General features: G+C 40.1%; 2 protein-coding genes across 5 annotated transcripts in view; one reads left to right on the top strand and one right to left on the bottom strand.

Moving 5' to 3' along the window:
- Window positions 1–17,038, bottom strand: part of EFCAB7 (EF-hand calcium binding domain 7) — a 30,478-nt gene extending 13,440 nt beyond the window's left edge. For 3 of the 4 annotated variants that reach the window (XM_062617579.1, XM_062617577.1, XM_062617580.1), the window contains exons 1-7: window positions 16,927–17,038; window positions 16,595–16,698; window positions 14,265–14,452; window positions 9,288–9,499; window positions 6,441–6,527; window positions 5,452–5,647; window positions 4,247–4,371 (exon numbers count right to left, since the gene is read on the bottom strand). In XM_062617579.1, the coding sequence (XP_062473563.1) occupies window positions 4,247–4,371; window positions 5,452–5,647; window positions 6,441–6,527; window positions 9,288–9,499; window positions 14,265–14,451 (807 nt within the window). In that variant the 5' untranslated portion in view covers window position 14,452; window positions 16,595–16,698; window positions 16,927–17,038. Of the gene's footprint in view, window positions 1–4,246; window positions 4,372–5,451; window positions 5,648–6,440; window positions 6,528–9,287; window positions 9,500–14,264; window positions 14,453–16,594; window positions 16,699–16,898 lie in introns of all 4 variants that reach the window. The other variant, XM_062617578.1, reaches the window with a different exon arrangement.
- The window catches only part of ITGB3BP (integrin subunit beta 3 binding protein), a 34,160-nt gene continuing 25,518 nt past the window's right edge, over window positions 15,010–23,651 (top strand). The window contains exons 1-2 of the mRNA XM_062617585.1: window positions 15,010–15,019; window positions 16,835–17,148. Of these exons, the coding sequence (XP_062473569.1) occupies window positions 15,010–15,019; window positions 16,835–17,148 (324 nt within the window). The remainder of the gene's footprint in view (window positions 15,020–16,834; window positions 17,149–23,651) is intronic.

Raw genomic sequence — 23,651 nt, 5'->3', positions numbered from 1 at the left:
AACCAATTCTGCCCAATTGCTGTCAATGCTATTGGAAAGACAAACTGAAAAGCGGTGTTTGTGAATAATATGGTTTCTAGAGAACCCATGAGTGTGCTGAGAATCTGTAACAGCTACATGCTTCAGTCTGATTTTTTTTAACAACAGGTCCCAATTTTCAACTTCAAATATCATTTGACTGATATTTCGTTAGCAAAATAAAACTAAAGTCTATACAGACATATCTCACGTTTTGAGGAATGGAAGACATTCTTGGTTATCTGCTCTGGATTAGGTCCATGACTTCTAGTCACTTCCCTAGCAATGGAAGATAATGTTTCTCAGTGGAGCCTAGAAGAAGGAATCTTTCAGTGTAACTTTAGCAGAGAGCTTTGTGCAGGTGGCTGTACCTATGCTCAGTCTTGAGTGCCTCAGGTAAGCTAACACTGACTTGAGAAGAGAGATGGTAAAAATCGGAGCAGCTCTGCATGTAACTCCCAGTTATAAAGATGACAACTAACTCCACTTACGGTCAGTCTTACCAGAGTGCTGTGTTTCACTTCCCTTCTTAAAGAGCCACTTGTCCTTACAACACACTCACACTCACTTGATGGTACTTTACAGTCAGTGACCTAAAGGTGTCAGGCAAGAACTGGACTTCACTCGTGTACATCCACTCAGGATGCTGAGCAACATTTGGAATGCATGCAGCTCTGACCCTGAATTTGGATTTCCCCACTCAGATCTCCAGATTTCTTAATATGAATTACCCCTGGATTTAAAAGCTTTCAGTCCTGCGCCAGTTTTGCCATTGATTTTTATGGCAACAGGATCAAGTCCTCTATACTAAACATTTCTCATTCAAACATTACCAAATTCATCTTCATTATAGTCCTTTCTACTTGAAGTACTTTTATAAATTAATCAGAACAAAGAGAGATGTACCTTGAGCAAATTCACCCCCTGTGTTGGCATAGTCAGACTGCAGAGTCTAATACTATCTCTCACTTAATTTTCTGCCTCTGAATATGCAGTACATTGAGATTTTTCCTTAAAGCCTGACACAGCTGAGGAAACTGGTTGCAAGCTCACTTAGTCCCTAAACTTAATACCTTACAAAACTGTTTAAAAACTAACCATTTCCAAAAGATAAAAAAGTCTGCTAGAGAAGCACTATGGCTGGTTTTTGAGACATAAAAAAACGTAATACACGTTTTAACAGCAGTCCAACTGTGCTAGAACTATTCAAAATGATACTGTGATGACTTTTATGTTCAAAAATTACTAACAGCCATGTTCTATTGCCCCTTTTCCACTATGGCAGTGGTCTTCAAACCATCACTTCAAGATAGTCCATGGAGAGTAGGTTTGCACCTGTTTTTCTAGCTGTCCTTTCAGATGGAAGACTACCTCTTTTGCTGTTTGCATTCAGGTAGACATTGCTACAACAGAGACATCAAACAATCCAAGCAAGCAGGGAAAACACCTCAAGGAACAATGCGTAGTTTAAGATGTGAACAACAGTAAGGAAAAGTTTGGCAATGCTCCGTGAATCAAATACTAAACTGTTATTCTTGCAGAGACCATAAGGTGGTGCTATGCTCTGTAAATTACCCATGTCAAATTACAAAGAGGGATGTAAATTTGGGAAGCTGAAAGATGATTTTCTGTTTTGATTTTAGTATGTCACTTCAAAACATAACAAGAGTTGTCAAAGAATAGCTATCATAATCGGAAATGGTAGCATTAGAAATGTTAATCATGAAGAAATCACATACTGAAATAGTGACAGAATGAAAACACTGCTGCTGTCAGTGCTGGTCGCTGCCCAAATAATGAATTCTACTGCCATTACATTTAGTTATTATTGAAATTGCCCACACAGTCATGCATAACTCCAAATAAAAAGCAATGTTTGTGAGAGGAATTGTTTCTCTGACTAAAGCAAAGAATTTCAATGCTTTGTCTTATACAAACCTGTTCATACACAAAGAGAAATTATTGCTAGTTCAATTGCATGAGGCTACTTCACAGGTAGGAGTGGGGTCATGCAAGTGCTTCTTTCAAGAAAAAGTCTTTTTGTCAGGTATTCCTTCTCCTACCCTCTGTGTGTACAGGTCTTTCACTGACTTAAACAGCACAGAATGCAAAAGTGAGACTCCTTAGCAGGGATAATTTGGCTACCCAATGCAGACAGGAGATTTCACACAATACACTGCTTGGGATTTGGTTTTCATGTCTTTCAATCTTGACTGAAACCAACACAAAGAAAACTTGGTAGAAATTTAAGATCTCCACTAGCCTTCTTTTAATGACTTGTGACTCAACTCAGTTGAAGTCCAACAGGACAGTATGCAGTTTATTCACATCTGCAGCACTTCTGTAAATGATCTTTTCTCCCCAAATTTACATATATGGTTTTGAACATTCATTTTGAACTCCACTAACTAAAACACAGAGAATGTACTATGAATACATTCATGTTTTCAAGGGATTCTGAATCTAGACTTTCACAATGTTTTGACTTCCACTATTTTGCTCTGTCAGAAATCTGTTCCACTGCTTTCTTCTGTCAGTAGTGACAGTACAAGGGGCTTTAACCTGTCAGAGGAGAGATAGAGATGAGCTCTTAGGCAGAAGTTCTTCCCTGTGAGGATGCTGAGGTGCTGGCGCAGGGTGCCCAGAGAAGCTGTGGCTGCCCCATCCCTGGCAGTGTTCAAAGCCAGGTTGAACAGGGCTTAAAGCAACCTGCTCAAGTGGAAGGTGTCCCTGCCTATGGCAAGGGTTGGAACTAGATGAGCTTTAGTGTCCCTTCCAACACAAACCATTCCAGGATTCTATGAAATCTAAGCTGGCAATGGTCCAACTTCACAGTGGCAATATTTTGTCACTGTCCCAAAAAGACAGGTAAACTGCAGAAAAAGAAAAGGTAAATACTTCTGAATATAAGATAAAGAAGAAGAACTTTGGGGTGTTAGATTCTGATCCACACCACAAACGAATCACTGTGTATTTATTCATTGATTTTGACACTGAATTTGCATTGTGGCCTTAATAGTTAGGATTTAAAACATTACTAGTTCTACTTACATATTTTCCTGTTTATTGATTGATTTCAGGTTTGTATGATGCTAATTAACAATAATCAATATCTGCAGCTGCTTTTTTTCAGTCAGGTTTTACTAGCTTGTACAAAGAAAGAGGAATCCAATATTGGGGAAGTGTGCGATGGTTTTATATACTACATATCATGTTTGAACAAGGTGAAATTGCAGGTTAAATTGCATGGAGGTCCAGATACCTAAACAGACTGCAAAGAATTCCTTTGAGATTCTGGTTTGAAATTTTAATATAGAGCAAATGTCACTGTATAGCAGTGTGGAAGATATAGAGGACTTCAGAGTTCAATAACAAATACAGAGTTGTTATTTGAAACAAAATGTAACTCATGAGAACAATCAGTTCAGTTTTCCAGCAGCAGTTACACTATGTGGTCATAACCATTTTTCCCCCTTTATAGAGGAGTCTCAAGGTGCACATTTTTAATGTACCCTAGCAGTTTCCAGTTAATGTTTTATATTTCTACAGCTATTATATTCTGGTGAAAGAAAACTAGTAAAGGTTCAGTCAAGAAAGGGAAAACAAAGGAAAGAGATCAATATTAACACTCTACAAATATTGACTTAGCAAAGTGACTTTGTTGTCTTTTTCCCACAGGGATTTATATTGAATGAGTGATTTATTTAAAAGAAAATCCTGATAGAGCATATTAGTCTAACTAAAAATCAATATTTTCAGGCTACAGCATATATTTACAAAGTAATGCCCAACAACTGAATATGCTCTCAGCTCTGTTATTTATTTCCAATTACGTTTCATCTAAAGGTTTATGATACGCAATCTTTCAGGCTATTTAAGCATTTAAAGTTCTCACCAACCTAATCAATTATTAACTTTCAAATTTCTCAAAAAGTCATTAAATGTTTTATCCAACAGTGGTTTCATTTATAAAGCACACACTTTGTTCTACTAAACCTTCACACCTGAAAAATTATTGTCAATAGCTAAGTGTCAGCAAAACCAACAATATATAAAAATGTTGATACCAACATGGATCAGGAAACTGCTCAGTAGTTTATAGCTGCCCTTGACAAACTATTACTAAAACATAAGCTAAAAATTGGAGAAAAATGGTTTCTTATTTAAAATGCAATAACGTGCCTACAGGAAAACAGCATAATCCCAATAGGACTGGCCGACATGATACCTTCATGGTGTCTGGCTCAGTTAGCTTTGTGTTTCTGTTGCTCCTGGCAGCCATGCTGATAGTGGTAGAGATAGATGCTTTGCAGCTTTGAGCTGATGATGGTCTTGAAGGAGTTCTGCTATCACCTGTAAACATAGGTATTTGGTTACAATTACATCATCCTACTTCCAGTGCTATTTAGCATAAAGCCTTACATTCATAGGTGTCCGGAAAAACTGGATGACAAGAAATTAAATCAGAGAAGCTGACTTCCCTTATATGTATATAACAATTAACAATTCATTAGTCAAACATCTTTACTTCTCTGAATGTACATCCCAGGTGAATGGGAATACAAATGGCAAAACCTTGGAATCAAATCTGCCTGAAGGATGAGACAGTGTTACCACATGATTCCATTTACCTTGCAACCAACGTAAACCTCTCCTAAGTGGATAGGTTTTACCTGCTTCTAATTTCAAATTATTTCTTTTCAGGACAATAAAGTTTCCCTGCCATATAGTGCATCATTTACACAGAGCTGCCCAATGCAATTACTTCCAAGGATTTACTTTCTGGCTCTTTATTTTGGGGCAATTCTACTAGTACAGTTGTTATCTAACCACATAAACTCAGTCTTCAGCACTGTTCTGTCATTTTTACACCTCTTCAGTATTGCCTAGAATTGAAGCAACTTAAAAGGCACACACTACATGCAATATTTCACACATGGTACCTTTGAAGTCCGTTAGCCTGTGGTCTTTTTCCAGTTTGGAAAGGTTTTAGATATCTTTGTAACTTCAGGAAGAACATTAAACTCTCATATTGATTGTGCTTTAAAAGGGGCCTCAATAATTGAAACAAACATACTGCACATTGATAAATGTTTAAGGTTTCATCTCTGACCTGGGAAGGAAATAAATAATCTGCCTGTATTACAACATCTGAGCATTCATTTTCTCTCTTCCCTCTGGACTGTGTCATATGAGAGTCACAAAATTCACCCTTTACAATACAAGGGCTTGGGAACATCGAGGCAGCCAAAGTCCATGTGAACGTGGAGGTCGGACACTCTACGAGACATTTATGTGATTGCCACAGCAGAAATGAACATTAGTCAAGAACATCCTCACTACCCTGAGAACATTAAACAAATACCCAAACGTTCACTGACCCAGAGCATGATCTCCAACAGAAACACAACTCCCAACATGAAATACAAATACCTTTTGTAGCTGACAGTTTGTGATCAGTTTTCCTCGAGACTCTTGGTGATGGTTTTGACACAGGCAGTGTGATCTCTTCGGAGGAAGGATCAGTTTGATTTCCAAACTGCTGCTGCTTCAATCGAATATCAAGTTCCAGTCTCTCTTGTGCAGTCTTGCAGCACTGCTCTCTGGTTGTCATGTATAAATCACAAAACTTGGGACAAACAAAAATAATCTGGTAAGTGAAACATTCTTTCTCTTTAAGGATTAAAACGTAAGGAAAGGACAGGTCAATAGTTGCAATGCTTTTTCTTAAAGCACAATACTCATTTCACTCCAAGCAAGTGACAGAGAAAAATAGAGCCAAGATTCAACAAGGAAGTCCAAATCCTGATGAGAAATTTAGTGCAACTTTCAACCCAAGAGGTGATTTATATTTATAGATCCCTAAGATCCTTAATAGGGAGTTTTTTTTCTCCTGTTTTTCTCTTGTGAAGCTATATTTATATACAAATGATTGTGGACTGTTTATTCAGTTCAAAACTTAATCATTTAGCAGTTTTGTCAAATAAAAACCCAGTGAGATGCTGCATCTTGAAAATAAGATGCTCAACACGTACATTATGTGCCCCACATAAGAACTTATGAAATGCCACAGACGTGTCAGCTCTTCCTGGTCAGTTAAGTTTGCTGTCAGTTGTCATCTTTACTCTGCCATTCCTTTAACTCTTGATTTCACACAGGCTGTTAGGCTTCATGCTGGCTATTAGGCATTGCTTAATGCATTAAGTTCACTTGCAGCAAGTGACCTTTTCAAGGATAGCAGCCAGATACAGTGAGTGAAACAGAACTATACAACAGCCTGTGTTCCACTATGTAGGCAGCTGGGGGTGGCCTAGGCCAAGGTAATCAACAGATGGAGGTGGTATGTATTGTGTTTGATAACGCTAATACTGACAGTAATATCAATCCAATAAAACAAGAACAAATATCACTGTTTGCCATACCTTGTTGTAGTCAAGTTTGCCACCGCAGTTAAAATCAGCTTGTTCAGTAATGGCATTCACTTCATCCTCAGTCATTTTTTCACCCCTCTGCAATGAAAAGCACCACCTCAGGTTGGGTTCCTAATCAAGATTGGTGTTCATCTACAGAGGACACTTAACGAAACCACAAGGATTCTTTCAATATATTTTAGGGAACCTTATCTTGCAAAAGATCTAAATGCATTTCAAGGCGAATCATCAAAATAGATGTTGACACTCTAAGAAATTATTGTCCCTACAATTCTCAACAGACACATTGCATCAGTTTATGCAGTTTTGATGGTGTCCTCTGGAAACCTACCACAGATGATAAATCAGTCTCAGAAAATCTTCCACAACTGGGGAATCCCAGCTCTCATTCTCACTTACATTATAGCACGCTAACAACCAAGAGCTAACTTCACAATGGCTTCACTTACTTACTTGAGCTATCCTATTATAGCAGGCTACATCTGCAACTCAGTTCACTAAAAGGGTTACTCCAGGCATGAACTTGCCTTGTGCCTATCTCTGCTTGGAATAATTAGTGTGAAACCAAAGCAGTTTCTCTCCTTTAGGAACCAAGCCTGAAGCTGCACCATCTCAACTGCCCAACCTGCAATGTGGGCACAAGGTACATCTCTCAAGAAGAAAGCATGTCTTCCACAAGGTCCTCCAGCAACGTCCTCTGCACAGATCCACAGGGCTGTTAGCAATGACAAGGCAACATGTGTTTGCTGTACAGAAACCTACATCACATCATGTTTCAGCTATATATCCATGGCATAAATTTGGGACTGAAAACTAATGCCAACTTCATTGTTGTTGAACACATGATATGGACATACTGTACCAGAGCCAGAGTGGATTGCAACAAATCAAACCTTGATCCTCCCCTCTTTGAGCAGCACCAGTTGCTACTGCAAGTAAAAATCCCTCAGTCTAGGTCTATATAAAGCAATGCCCTGACGTTGTTTAACAATACAGAGTTTATAGCTCTTCATGGAGTAACTACAGTAGTACTCAACTTCTGTACTTCTACCTTTCATTATATAGAGTATTTCCTTACCATTGCAACTGTATCTTTTGGTTCGTGCAGAATGAGGACTGAAGGTTCTGCCTCAATGTTTGAAGTAAACAAGTAATTCTGTTTTATCGAGTCAAGCACAACAAATACAGTATGTGAACTGTCAGTTCCTTCTCAGTTCGCTCTCCACATTTCCTTAAAATTGTTTTATTCTCACTTTTAAGCATTCTACTAGAACTCTACTAGTACTTTTTAATTGTAACTGCTCCTTAGTGTATGTGCTGTGCAGGGTGGTTGGCTTTTACAATGAAGGAGGTGGGTTTCATCATCTGTGATGTACATCTGTCTAGTTTAAAGGCAGAGCATTAGCTCTACAGCAGCTTGGAAGACTTCTGTATCAGGGGTTGTTTGATTGCTTTGCAGATCCTCAGAAGACCTGGTATCATTTTAGAGTATACAATGAAGCCTAAAACTATGGTGGCAGCTCAGCAGCTAAATGAGAAGTTTTAGGTATTTTTTAATGTCATTATTTTAAGCAGCATTAATAACATATAACAGATAAGCCTTATGACATTTGCATCCTTTAGGTGGATAATGCATAAACTCCAACCGAAGTATTCACTTACCCCAGTAGAGTTTACTTTTAAGAGCCTGATGAACTATCTGTAAGATCCAGTGAAGTCACTGGCATGACAGAACATCAAATAAAATGAAAGCACTGACTTTTAATATTTTATGTATAACACAAAAATATTATTAAACTTTGTATCTGAACATGCGTAGATACAGCTTGCGAGGGGAGAATAGCAAAGGCATGTAATTACTTCTCATGGTAAAAGCTTGTAAACCCCAAAGGGATGAACAGAGGGTTTGCACTAACTGACGCAAGGGAGAGACACAGGCTTCCCTTTCTGCTGCTGCACTCCATTATAAACAGGGTTTACAACAAAGCTTTCTCTCAAACTACGCAAAGCAGCTTTTCTGGCAGCTTCTACCTTCAAGGCACAGACAGGTTATCAACTGCACGGCTGTAAAGGGAAAAAGTGGAAGAAAGATCAGCTAACCACATAAAATTTGGGAAAAAACAAAATCAAACCCAAAGACCATGCATCAGGTTTTGATCTTTTGATTCTTCTGATCAGAAAGATGTGTTTACACATGCAGAACAGTTTTACCAGCTCATTTCCAGAATCATAGATTGGGTTGGGTTGGAAAGGACCTTGAGATCATCCAGCTTCAAGCCCCTGCCATGGGCAGGGGCACCTCACGCTAAACCATGTCACCCAAGGCTCTGTCCAACCTGGTCTTGAACACTGCCAGGGATGGGGCAGCCACAGCTTCCCTGGGCACCCTGTGCCAGTGCCTCAGCACCCTCACAGGAAAGAACTCTTCCTTGTATCTAACCTGAACTTCCCCTGTTTAAGTTTAAACCTATTACCCCTTGTTCTATCACTACAGTCCCTGATGAAGAGTCCCTCCCCAGCATCCTTGTAGGTCCCTTCAGATACTGGAAGCTGTTCTGAGGTCTCCACGCAGCCTTCTCTTCTCCAGGCTGAACAGCCCCAACTTTCTCAGCCTGTCTTCATACAGGAGGTGCTCCAGCCCTGATCATCCTCGTGGCCTCCTCTAGGCTTGCTCCAACAGTTCTACATCCTTTTTATGTTGAGGACACCAGAACTGCACACAGTGCTCCAAGTGGGATCTCACGAGAGCAAAGCAGAGGAGCATGATCACCTCCTTTGACCTACTGGTCACGCTACTAATAATTAAAGATGGACAATTAAGTTTCCACTGATACTTACCGTTGTGAGAATTCTATGAAGTTCATCATGTAAAATATATCCAGTCTTATCTTTATCTATTTTTCCAAATGCTTTCAGCAGCTCAGTTTTTGTAGCTGGTTTTTCTTCTTTTAAAATAGTACAAAAATCATCAAAATTCAGCGTAGTTGTTTGTGAAGTCCAGTATTTATTAACTGTCTTCTGAGATGGATTTCTTCCAGCCTGTTGAAGCACTGAACAACAGAACACAATATTAACTATATCATCCAGCTGTCAGTAAAGGAGTTTGTTGAAAACATCCTTTAATCACTTCCCATGTTCAGACTTTCTATTTAAGCCCCATCAATCCAAGGGGAAAGTGAGTATGAAGGACTCAATCCTCTACTGATACAGTCTGACCTTCCCTGGCCTTGAATTCTGTGGTTTGCACTAGAGAGGCTCAAGCAGCCCGAGGGGCAAAAGAGCTCACTTGCATCTTCTTTTGAAAGGAGACATCAAACAGGCAGTGTCTAGCACCCCACATCATCCCTTGAGAACTCTGATCCAGCACAGAGGTAGTACTGCTGAGAATCACACTCACTTTTTTCTACAGAAAAAGGAAGAAGCTAGAGAGCAGTTTGTGACTTGCTATAACACAATGATATCACAGGAATTGTTTTGCTCCGGCTCTTAGCTGCAGCTGCCACTTACTCATGTGCACTGTTGTACTAAACTCAATGGGATGTCATCCTTAAAGAAAGTTAATGGGTTTAAACCCTTAATTAAGCAAAATATCCATAAATTCAAAGACAGTCTCCTTAAGTGACAAGTGAAAATTCAGCCTAGTGTCTATATTTCCCTTGCCTTAATATCAAGAACCCCTTATTTGTAAGCTACTACATTACAGAATCCTAGAATGACTTGGGTTGGAAGGGACCTTAAAGCTCACCCAGTGCCAAGCCCCTGCCACAGGCAGGGACACCTTGCACTAAAGCAGATTGCCCCAAGCTCTGTTCAGCCCAGTCTTGAACACTGCCAGGGATGGGGCATCCACAGCTTCTCCGGGCACACTGTGCCAGCGCCTGAGCACCCTCACAGGGAAGAGCTTCTGCCTAAGAGCTCATCTCAATCTCCCCTCTCTCAGGCCCACCTTGGCCTGTCCCTGCAGGCCCTTGCCAAAGCCCTTCTCCAGGTTTCTTGTAGCCAGTTTAGGCACTAGGAGCTGCTCTAAGGCCTCCCCCCTTAAGGAGACTTCTCCAGGCTGAACCAGCCCAACTGTCTCAGCCTGTCTTCATAGGAGAGGTGCAGCAAGATTATTAGATACTGTTTCTACTGAGATCCATATAAGACTTTCACCCTTATTTTTCCAAGAACTGAAATCTAGCATAGAATTTATCTTCAACAATATTTTATGTCAAATCTATACATCTGAACTCATCAATTCAAATTACACAATATGTATTTCAAACGTAAAAGAAAAATGATACCAACAGCCAATACCATACATGCAACCAGTATGCAGTATGCAACCAGACCTGGCATTCTTCAAAATCCATTTGCTGGATCTAGTTAGCCTCTTGAAATTTTTACTGAAAATATCCTTTCATCAGCTGCCAGCGTGAAGAAGGTATCATGTTAAACTGAAATCCAAATGCACAGTCTATCTGGAAATGGAGGGATGTTTTTGTATCTTCCCATATAATCAAGTTTTTAGGGAAATACAAATGATCCTTCATCTCTTCCTACACTGGCAGTTGGATTTTCAGCCAGCTGACCAACGACCAAATCTATATAGGCTGAGAGCAGATCAGTAGCATCTGTGAAATGAGGTGGTGGCATCGTTACAATTCTCTGTAGGCAACTGTGTCACCATCAAGAACAAACACAACCAGCCACCTTTGTTGTTAATCTCTGATTGAATGCCAAGGACTAAATAAAGATTTCTGTCCTGTCACCTTTGCAAACAGTCAGGAGAATACAGCAAAGCTCATTTCTTTATCCATGCAAAGCCTGGGCATGCAGCAATAAACAAGGATTTCAATGTCAAGGTCAGGCAAGGAAGGGCAGTTTCTCCGTGTGTTTGTGTACATGGATAGCTGAGCTCCCTGGAAAGTCAATATAGCTCAGTATTCACTTACTTTAACAGAGTATCCTTCAAATATATGATAATCCTGTATTTTTATATAGCCAGGGAGAACAGCACTTGCCTCCCAAGTCTGTATATCTGGAAGTTCAAATAGACTGCACCTTTTATCATAGAATCATAGAATAGTTAGGGTTGGAAAGGACCTTAAGATCATCTAGTTTCAATCCCCCTGCCATGGGCAGGGACACCTTACACTAAATCATATCACCCAAGGCCTTGTCCAACCTGGTCTTGAACACTGCCAGGGATGGAGCATTCACAACCTCCCTGGGCAACCCATTCCAGTGCCTCACCACCCTAACAGGAAAGAATTTCCTCCTTATATCCAACCTAAACTTCCCCTGTTTCAGTTTTAACCCATTACCCCTTGTCCTGTCACTACAGTCCCTAATGAAGAGTCCCTCCCCAGCATCCCTATAGGCCCCCTTCAGATACTGGAAGGCTGCTATGAGGTCTCCACACAGCCTGCTCTTCTCCAGGCTGAACAGCTCCAACTTCCTCAGCCTGTCTTCACATGGGAGGTGCTCCAGTCCCCTGATCATCCTCATGGCCTCCTCTGGACTTGTTCCAACAGTTCCATGTCCTTTTTATGCTGAGGACACCAGAGCTGCACACAATATTCCTTACAGACTGATCCTGCTAAACACCTTCAGTAATATTACAACACAGGAAATGAAGTTACATTCCATGAAAAAGTCAAACTCTGACAAATAACATTTTGCAGGGCCATTCTCTAGTTAATATTTTAGTTTAGAATTTAGGCAAACATCATGTAGCAAGAGATGCTTAAACACCGGCACCAGCCATTTGATAAATGCCAGAATTTACTTAAGATGCAGTAGAAGTCTGTAGTAACTCTGAACGCTTTCAAATTCTAAAGATCTTAAATATCTCTAAATAGACTGGGAGCCTGAGCAATTAACTGCCCATTCTGTGTTGACCTTGAAACCAAAATGCCCAAACACATGCTACATGGCAAAGTAGCATATGGATAGAGATGAAAGCCAAAGCATATATAAAAGAGATGACATTTGTTCACACCACTCCTATCTTAAAATCCAGATTATCCAAAACTATCATTAGGATCCTATAAAGGCACTTTTATTACAGCTGAGAAAGCCTGGATAAACACTAAGTCACGTGGAGAAAGAAGGTGCTTTTCAATGGGTAGAACTTCATGTACTGGTATAGGGAAGAAGCTACGCTCAGCTTTTATAGTGGAGTCTGCACATGGAGACCTCACATATTTTAGGCATGGCAATGCAGGCATTAGTGAGAAATATTTCCTCACATGTGCAAATAAAACCTGGTCATTAGAATTATGATATAACTAAATTATTTGACAGTTCAGCATGGTTTTGCCTTTAGCTGTTGCTTGGGGGTTTTATTACAAACAACTGAAATGCCACAATACACACACATACCTTTTCCTGGCATCATAACCTATGAGGAAGCCTTGAGAAACCACAGTCCCAAATGCATTCTGAGCTCCACCCCAAAACCCACAAAATAAAAATCATTAGGCTTTTAACGACACATTTTAGTTTTCTTTATCTAACTGAAGATTTATGTTCTCATGATTTCTTGCCAACCACATGAGCTGGAAACATGTTTCCAATAAAGTAAGATAAGATTTTCACATCACAGAACTCCAGGTAAAAAACAGGACAGAAAGACACTTGCATGAGTTTCCCAGCATAATCCCATGCTGTTATATACAATCATGAATAAACTTCATGAAAAGACAAAAATGCTCTAAGAAAGAAAGAAAACAAACAACAAAAGACACCAAACACAATCCTACAACTCCAAGAGGTAGCAAAGTTGGAGTATATTTGTTTGAAAAGTTTTATCTGGGAGAGTAAAACCTATTTCAAAATTGAAACAGGTTTTCACTCAGTCTTATCTTACTCCTTAGCTTACTCAGTCACTAAGATATGTTATACTAACACAGAGCCCTAACTACCATTTCTGGAGTAAACTTCTGTAACTCCACGAAAAGAACTTTGAAAGTCCATAGGTTTTCAAAACAAACAGCTTTCAAAACAAAACACCTTTATCCAGCAGGTATTTTTTCATGTTCCACTGCTGACAGCAATACCACTTATCCACAAATATCAGAGGGATGAAAAAACAGAAACCTCATTTTAGTCTATGGGAACACTGTAATTCAGTAGGAGGTTAAATAAGAGTAAGATTTTTTTTATGAAACACCAGTGTCTGAAACAATCCATTTGATCACATAAATTGGGAGAGGAAAGGCAGTATGTTCACTTACTCAAAACTGCTTTGAGGGTAAATTCCTATATCTGCGCCTCCAGTACCAACCTCTTCTCCGAGTCTGCAAACCTCTGTGCCAATTCATGGTGATTTTCTGGGCCAGGGCAATTGCCCACAATTATTAACTGTACTGAGACCAACTCACTCATTTGACAGGGAGAGGGAAAAATTTACTGTAGAAGTGTCACAATCACAAAGCACTAAACAGGTCCACCTCAGGTAAGCAACAACACTACCATCAAATTTGGTGCTTTTAAACAACTCACTTGGGTCCTCTGTAAGCTGACAGCCAGCATGGACTTTTGCCCAATCCTGCTGGTGATTTACAGATGAAAAGCTCTGTCTACCATTCCCACTTCCATGAGTCTTCCAGCGCTTAGGAGCCAAGATTAAGGATGAAAATGTCTTCAAAGATGCACCTACCAACACTTGAAATTTGAACTCTATCTAAACCTACTGTAAATTGCTTGAAACAGTTACTGAGTTTATGCACTGGGTTACACACTACTGAATTGCTGACTGCTGCTTGTAAACTACCCGTTGTAATCATCACACACAGTAGTTACAGGGAAAAGAAATAATCTATTAATTACCTAATCTGAGTTGTTCCTTTGACTTAATATTTTCTAAACTGCTTTTTAAAACAGCTAGATAAGCTGCTCGGCAGTTCATGTAAAAGGTGGCTTCTTCTTCATGCTGAGACTTCTTTGCTTGCAGACTTCCTGGGTGCATGACTTTCTCACTGGAGAGAGAAGTGTCATCCTCAGGACTGCTGGCCATTCTGTGAAGGATACAATTACAGTTACAAATTGTTACTGCCCTTCCTGTTTAAGAACACATCTGCTTTGTCCTCTGAAACACAGACTAGCAAAACCTATCCTAACATCAAGGTCATGTTTTTAATTCTCATTTGATATCACAATGATTATGCAGTCACGTCATTTGAAAGCATAAAAACAAACTTTCAAGTTATCTCTGATAGAAATTGCTGTCCATGTTTAGAAATGAACCACTAGGACTTGTCCTTCCTACACACTTTCACCAGAATTTCTATTCTTGCCACATAAGCTAAATTCTCATAATGACAGAAAGAATGGGATAATTTGTACAGAAGCACACTTGTTGGCTCTGAGGACTTTACTACCACTGTCTGTAGTCTGCATGATCTGTCACAATGCTGACATTAATGGACATAATATTATTACAGTATGTTCATATTAATAAATGAATATACCATACCTACCGCTGTTTTGCTCTCGGTGCCACTCTCACTGTTGTTAGAGCTCACCAGCAGTAGAAAGGTTGGAGTGGTTTTGGGGGAAAAAAGTAAATTTAAACATGGCCACAGGTGTGAGAGGCACAGAATTATCTAAAAGATTTTTTCACCAAACAGCAACAACAGTAAATACTACCAAGAATGGATGCAGTGCTCATCTCATTGGAGACAGCTCTGTGGCTGCATGAGTGCAACTCACTTATGTTGGATTCTCTGTTATATTTCTTGGTGTTAACAGCAGAGTAAAAGCCTCCTTTGTCCTCCAGTGGAAACCACATGTGACCATGTTTATGTTGAACTGCGTATTTGTCAGGATTTTCACCCTCACTCAAAAGCTAACTTTCATATTTCCAAGACTGATACAGCTGGAAAACCAGGTAGCTTTACACAGCTTCATCAGACACACTGTTGATGTCATAAACGCCATATAATATCCAGTGTTAAAGAAGTGATATAGTTATTAAATTGATTACATGTTTTTTATGGTGCCAACCCACAGTAGACTGAGCTTTTGTTTGCTGATTTTAGTTGTAACTCAATAAAACATATAGCTAATAGTAAAATTGGTCAAAATTATAACCCTTAATCCTTCAAGTATGTGAAGTAAAGCACACTATTCTACTTTTAATAGTTATCTGAATATAACGTGCATAAAACTGTGCCACTCAGGCCTTTAAAGTACAAGAACACTACCCATATAATTGTAAATACATGGTAAAAAGTATAAAATGTGTTTTTTCTACAATATTACAGCCACTCAAAACAGTAACTAATACTGTTTGCTCACCAATGGCCAGTAAACTCTAACAGCAGCTCTCTGCTTTTACCAAGGGTGATTAAGGTTTTTAGAAGGCCATCACAGAGGGCCACTAAATCCTGTTGGTCTAACAGCCTCTCCTATTATTTTATCCAATGTTGACTTCAGAAAATATATTCCAGCATAATAAATTAAATATCTCAAGTTCAGCAACAAGACGACGACATCGTAGGGTCCCCTTCAGGACTCATTGGATTTTTACTCAGAAGGCCTAAATCACTTGCACCTTGTTGAGTTATATAGGTCTTTTACACTTGGGAAAGAAAGATAATAATTGCTTATCATGGCTGAAGTACCCTATTTATAATACACAGACCGCCTGTCTGACACTTTAATATTACACTGGCATTAAAAGGACCCCATAGGGACACTGTGATAGAGTCTGGTTACTGCAGACGGGTGTCACTATAATTAAGCACCAGCATTACACACACAAAATGGAAGAGGGTTAAAGTCGAGGAGGAAAAGAAGAATAAATGTTAATTTTCCAGCAACTAGTTTATAAAATGTGAACTCTCCTTTATACTCCTCCAACTTCCCACTACCGAGATATTTCTTACGTGGGCCACAATTCTGACAAGAAGTGCTGCCAATGCACTGCTCAGAAATCCAGCGAGCAGTAGCTTAGCGCCAGCTCTGCCAGCAGCCCCATGGTACGTTTTTCCTGCACAAACGACGCTTCAGACAAAACAGATGGAGGGGAACGATCCAGCCTTGGCCTGAAGTAGGAAGACAACACTACCTATTACATTCAGTTTTAGTTGCTACCATTCTAATGAAAACGATGTTCTAACTACGAATTAAGCCATACCCATCACCGCCACACGGACCTTTCCCACCACGGTCCCAGACCTCCATCCGCAGCAAACACACACCAGCTGCGAGCTTCCCACTGCCGCTTCCAACCTTCCGAGCGCAAGCGCCGAGGCCTCACCTGAAACACGCAAACTTTTACCACACAAATCTCGTCATCTCCTTCTCCAGCGGGGGCAAGGGTTTTCTCGGGTTACATTTACCACTCAAAAGACACAGAAGTCATTACAACCCCTTTCCCCCAGCCTCTCATATAGGAACCATCCCGCCCTCCGGTCCCCCTCCATCCTGCCCTGAGGGGACGCGTTGGCCGCCCCTCACCTCCCGCCCAAGCTGCGCTCGCACCAACCTTCCCGAGGGGAGGAAGCCACCACCGGCCTGGCTCCTACCGCTGCACAGCACCGGGGCGGCGGGGCCCGAGGAGCCACCCCTCCGCCCCGCGGGCCTGCTCGGCTCGGCTCCCGCCCCGCCCCTCAGCGCCGTTTCCAGCCGGAGGCCTTTGGCCGGTGCACGGCGGCAGCGGCGGGAGATCCGCAACGGCGGCGGGAGCGGCTCCAGGCGAGGCGATGTCGTAGGTACCGGGGCGGGCGGCGGGGCTGAGGAGCTGGGCTCTGGGAGCCCCTTTCCCCCCTCCGCAGCGGGAGGTTTTGGACTGGAGAGGGGCGGGAGATGGAGCCGGGGCCCGTGTGGGACGCTGAGGGGGGAGCGCTCCTCCTTGGCGACCCGCGGGCTCCTGCTCCGGCAGCGAGCTCGTTCCCTGAGGAGAAGCGCGCTCCCCCGGCTGTCCGGAGAGGGGAGGAGCGCTGCGCTCTGTGGGAAGGGCGGGTTTTATTCCCAGCCTCGTCTCCCGGGCGTTGGGTTTGACCGGGAAGCGGCTAAGATGGTGTCTCCCTGGGGCAGAGCCCTTGTCCAGGCGGAGTCCCCGGGGACGATGCCTGCTGGTATGGGGGGAAGTATAAGTTACGTGACCGTGCCCGGCTTCCCCAGCCCAGGGAGGGAGGGGGGTGGTGGTTTATCGCTGCGCTCCCCATGGATAAACGTGTCTCTTCATCAGGGATTGTAGCAATAGGAGAAAGGGTGATAGGTTAAAACTTGAACGGAGGAAGTTTAGGTTAGATGTAAGGAAAAGTTCTTCCCTGTGAGGGTGCTGAGGCGCTGGCACAGGGTGCCCAGAGAAGCTGTGGCTGCCCCATCCCTGGCAGTGTTCAAGGCCAGGTTGGACACAGGGGCTTGGAGCAAGCTGCTCTAGTGGAAGGTGTCCCTGCCTGTGACAGGGGTTGGAGCTGGAGGAGCTTTAAGGTCCCTTCCAACCCAAACCAGGCTGGGATTCCGTGATTCAAAGTCTGGTGCTGTTCTTGTGTATCTTTGCTAATCGTGGGCTTCTGAAGAGCAATAATGCGTAGGATGTTGCTAACTTTAACAGCTGTTAAGGTGAGGCCATGAGGCTCATGCTACCTATATACAGGCTTGGGATAGTATCTCAGTTTACAGCTCCTTACACAACTTCAAAGATAACTTATGTTAGAGCTAACATAGGTTCCAACATCTGCCATTCTTGACCACTTGAAGTAATCATGCCAGACAGTAGTAATACAAAGAAAACACCAATACACAAACTTTGATATCGTTTTGGTGTTTAAGTCCCTGATTGCACACTGAGTTTAACTGCCATTTAAACCGAACATAGAAAATGATTCAAGGTGATTTCTTCTGCTTTTCGTATTAATAAGACATTTTTGCTGGCAGGTTTTGAAGATGAAGCAAATATCATGAATATGTAAATAGCTTAGAGGTACTTTCTTTTTTCCCCAGTAAAAGCAGAACGTTAAGTGGAAGCTAACTGAAATGGCCTCAAAATGCACTACAGTACTCCCTAGGGTATGTTTAATGAAATAATATGATCAGGTCCCTGATTCTCTATGTTCTTTTTTGTGTATTCAATCTGTATGTGGCTGTTGCCATTGCATTTATTCATAAATGAATTGTGGAGAGAACGTTAAGTGTATGTGGAATTAAAAACAATATAAATAATTTATCTCTTTATGGAAAGTTAAATTGCATACCTAAGACTCTCACTGTTAAACAGTTCCTCATCTAAGTGGTTTCATCAAAGCATTGTTCAAATGACTGAAGGTATTAGCAGGACTGACAATATGACCTGGAATGATTGATGAACAATATGCTGTAGAAGTCATATGTAGTTCTTTAAGCTGATAAATCCTATGAACAAAATAATCATTGCAGGATGAACATTAGCCATAAACATGTGCCATCGTGCTCTGCCTAGTTAAGTTGTCAGGCCAACAATTCAAAGGCAGAAGGAAAACTCAGGTAAATAAGTGTGCTGTCATTACACACGCCTCATTTTTCTATCTCCTTTTCTCATTCACATTCTAACATTTGATTCTACACCATAGCCAAAGGAAGGCTTTTATAGAATCGCAGTGTAGTTTGGTTTGGAAGGGACCTTTTCCAGCCATATAAAAAAGATAAACCAAACCAAAGTTGGTGCTCTTTCTCCATAGTGCTTCCTAAAATACTTCAGGATTTTGTTTGCACCTAGATGCATGTATGGGGTTTTCTCCATGTTCATCTTTGGAACAACCTGAAAGAAGACGCTTTGGCCAGCTGCGTCTTCATGTTCGATGTCTGGATGAATTTTGTTTCAGTTGTCCTAGCCACACATTTTAACTTAATATGAGTGAATCACAGTTGCCCAGAGATTTACCTTCTCACATTATGACATCAGAAAGACAATCACTAAAAACAAGCAAACCAAGCTGCTGGGTAGGGTGGATTGGGAAAAGCAAAGCAAAGTTGAACTCCTGAAACCAAAATTGTTATCTCCCTATACGATATGCCAGCTCCTTCCAACATTGAAGTGCTTGCCTGGAATGAGGCTGCCTGTTCGCTCAAGGTGTTTGCATGGGTTTTACAGACCAGCAAAAAGAAATCTGGGCTGTCTGCATCTCTACAATATTTGACAGACTTTAAAGAACATAGCCTTGACCAGTTCACAACTTTCACCATAGAAATTTTCTAAATGTTTATAATTTACTGGGATTTTCATGTCATTTCTCATTTATCTTCATCCTACAGCTATGTCGAGTCCAGATTCTGCTTTGCTTTGGCTTCCAGCTTCTTTTGAAGTCCATCATAAAAACTTCCATCATGACATGCCTTAGTATAACATGCAAATGCATTGGCCCCTAGAGCATCCTTTCAGAGTAGATGTATTAATAAATATAATGTTTCTCTGCTGCCACCGGGGTGAAAGATGGAATGGAGTCTGCATTCCTTAAGCAATATGGGCTTTTATTAAAAAAAGAAATACATTGTAAAGAATTCCATCAAACTGTTACAGCTTTGACTGCCCTTTGGCAAGAATTTCACTCGCTTTTTTAATTTAAATGTTACCTGTTTACTTGGCTTTTTTAAGATAGAATACTTCTGTTCCCCTTCTTGTAATAGAGATAGTTGTAAAACATATTCATATCACACTGTTATCAGAGATGAATTTCAAAGATGTGTTTTCATTCTATTTTTCCAATCCTTTAATTTGCAGTTTTGGAATAGTAACATAAATTTTAAAAGGATATGTTTGGAATAAGGTCATCTTCAAAGTCAAAACATTCTTTTCCAAGATGAGAGCAGAGCTAAGTCCCTGAAATATGATGCATTTTCCAAATCTTGTTTGATATAATAAATATAATTGTATATAATAAATATGTTTCTTGGGGATTGTTCTTAAAAAGATTTTTAATTCCCCCCCCTTGTTTTATATCATGCTTTAAACTATTGTTAAGATTTAGGAGTGTGCTTAAAAAGTTCCAGTTGTCTCTGGGAAAAATAGTCTTAATTTATGTTGACCTTTCTTTCCTTGGAGCATTTAGTCTGCATTCAATAAAATTTTGATGACTGCTCTTTAGAAGACAGCTGTACGATATAAAGTATTATAAATATTCAGCTTTCCTCTTCTAGTGTTGCCATTAACAGCTGGGCATCCAGTTCAGCAGAGCAGATTTTGCAGAGAGCTTGGCATGTTCCTGAATCAGTATAGTGAGGAAGACTAGCAGATAGTTTCGTATGGTTTGGGGACCTGTAAAGACATAGAGCATCTGTTCCCCAGTTAAGTCATAGTCTGGTAGCACTGAATCATGTTAAGAGCTAAAATGATGGGAAGAACTACTTTTTTCACCTTGGTTGTACCTGTGTTTTAAATGCCTAATACGTTATTTCTACTAATGGCAAAATAATTTCAACCCTTCTTCAGAAGGTATGTAAATAATAATGCTTTTGCATTCTTTTCTTGTGTTTAGCCTTGAAAAAGAGACAAATATACAGTGTGATTTCACTTCACTGTCTTGATTTTTATCTCTAGTATAAAATGGAGAAGTGGATTTTCTTATGCAAACATTTTATCCTTATAAACAAGCAATGTTTTTGGTACACGGTATTTTAATCAGTCAAATTATTTTCTTTGGATGACGTTAGTTTTCTTGCATAGTATTAAAAAAATGTGAAACACAAGAAAGAAAAATGTCGATAAAATTACCAGTTATAGACCTTACTAAGAGAAATCTTTGTGTCTAGATGACCATAAAACTTGTCTGTATTTTTCTCTTGCAGAGCTAAGAGAGCGTTAAAGCTGGACAGTATTAAAAAAGATATTGTAAGTATTTTTTGGTGTGTGGAATCATCTCGTCTGTATATATGTGTATATACATATATTTATATCCACACGTGTGGATAGACATGGTATTTTGTTAGAGCTTCATTTCTATTGTTACAGATTGGATGTTGTCTAGGAAAATCTTAACAAGGCACAAAACTACTGCTGAAAATATTAGTATAAAATTTATTATATTCCATTTGTCATGGAACTGCCTGGCATTAAGTAATGCACATCTGCATGAATCACTGGAAAATAATGGAGAAAGATGCATCTTTATATTGCCATCACTCTTTACCCAAGAGCTGAACGAGTTAAGATCCTTGGTGAAATCATTTATTAGAAATTAGCTCCATTATCCTGGAAGCAAATGTTCTGCCATGTAATTGTACGTGGAACAATATGGAATTATGATCATGCTGTAATCTGCATATTATAAACTGCAAAATTGAAACGAAAACATTAAAGGCATTTTCATGTCAAGGATATAATTACCTCCCTCAGCTAATCTGGCAGAATGAAACACTAAAGTACCAACACTGCAATAAATTTCACCACAGTTATCACAATAAAAATAAAATTGTACTGTTGCTATTATTTTCTGTAAATGCAGCTATAGTATACTCCGAGTACCAGCATGTCATGACATATGTCAGTTTATTATCTGCTCCTACCAACAGTGGGTGTTGCTGCAGGCATCAATCCAGAGGAGCTGGTGAGGATGGCAGTGTTTAAAGGAAGGAAAATTTTGGAGAAGTAAATAGAAATAGCTGGTCAGCAAATGAGCTCCCAGTAAATCGCTCTGTCATTTTGCAGAGATTTGCTTATATGCAGCACATATTTGGAGCTCTCACTGGTATTTAGTAAGACAGAAATTTGCCATTTTGAAAATTTTCTAGATACTTTTTCTTTTGAATTTAAACAAAGGTGGCAAAATACTGCAGTGGCACTAAAAAAAATCATTAGCAATTTAATTAGCAGCTTAGTGTACCATTACCCAACTTGTTCTGCTCAGAATGCAGCTGTGACTGTAATTTTGCATCTGTTTCTTGGGCTTTAGTAATGTTTTTGTAGATGAGTGGTCCAGCTGAAATTACATAAGAGTTCTTCTCCTTCCCTAAAGCTATTCCTTCTCTGCTCCCTCCCCATAAGATAGTTACTTGATGGTTACTTGCATTCAGATTCTTGTGCTGCAAAAAGTCCATCTGAATGATAAAAACTTCTACTGGAATCTCAGTAATGTAGGTTTATGTTATGATTTTTAGTTCATATGATGCCTCTAATGGGTACATGGCAACGATTTAAAGTGTACCTGCTGGACAGTAGGGGCTTTAAGTCACCTTTGTATCTGTAGCTTTCTGATCTGATCTGGCTGACATCCTGACATGGTTTGTGGCTTTCACACGTGTTACCTGGTAAACCTGTTTTTTGACCTTAGAAGTACTGCAGAGCCCTTTTGAGATCTAAAACTGCTGTAGTTAAAGTTTCCAGGAGTTATTTGTGAGACCTTAAACCTATGAGGTTTAGGCCTTCTCAGAGTTGTCTTTCCATGCTGTCCCATGCTCCCAGCTCAGCTGCCTATGCCCTCAATTATGTCTCCAACCATCCTTTTTTCCAGAGCATGCAGGAGATTCCTGTGCTGAGGAATCCTTACTGGATTCAAAGATTTGTGTGTCCATTGTTTCATCTGGTTTAAAAAGGGGCAGTGTGAGGGTCTTATTCCAGCAAAACAGGGCAACATATGATTAAGTATGAATAAATGAGTTACTAATTTGAAATTGGAGTGGATAGGTCGGTTCCCAGAGTGCAAATATAAGGTTGACTGATATCCCCCCCCAACCTTGGCTTAAGTACTGTGTATTCTTTAATGAATATAAATCCCAGATACTCACCTTCTATTTCATTCATGGTGTTGAAACAGAGTAATATGCTTACCTATTATACTTTCTAACATTAATAAATGGAATAATAAATGGAACTTAAAGAGATTATAGAATAATCATGTACAATAAAGCTTTGATTGAAGAAATACTGTAGGAAATTGAAGGACTGTTATGAGTGACATGAAGACAAATGATAGATACTCAGTTTTACAGATGCAGTGAGGCTCAAGTTGGTAGAAAAGGGTGGTTATTTGAGAAGTGAGTTAGTCAATTTTTTGCTTACTACATAGAGATAAATTAATTTGCTCCTCTAACTCAAAGCCTCAGGAGTGTAACAATGAAGAAATCACTTATTCCATTTTAATGTGAGATTTGTTTTGATTATACTATGTTTCCAAGGGAAAATAACATACTAACCAGTATAAAAAAATGTCTATTGCAGTGCATTGGACAGCCCATCTTTAAGCCCATGAAAGAATTCTGAAAGGGACTGGAAAAAATGATGCTGCCCAAAATGTC

The sequence above is a fragment of the Pezoporus occidentalis genome, unplaced genomic scaffold, assembly GCF_034315485.1.
Source record: "Pezoporus occidentalis ecotype Australia unplaced genomic scaffold, CSIRO_AGI_Poc_V1 ctg198, whole genome shotgun sequence".
Taxonomy (NCBI): Eukaryota; Metazoa; Chordata; class Aves; order Psittaciformes; family Psittacidae; genus Pezoporus; species Pezoporus occidentalis.
Note: the sequence above shows the minus strand (reverse complement) of the source record. Positions and strands in the feature narration are given on the sequence as shown.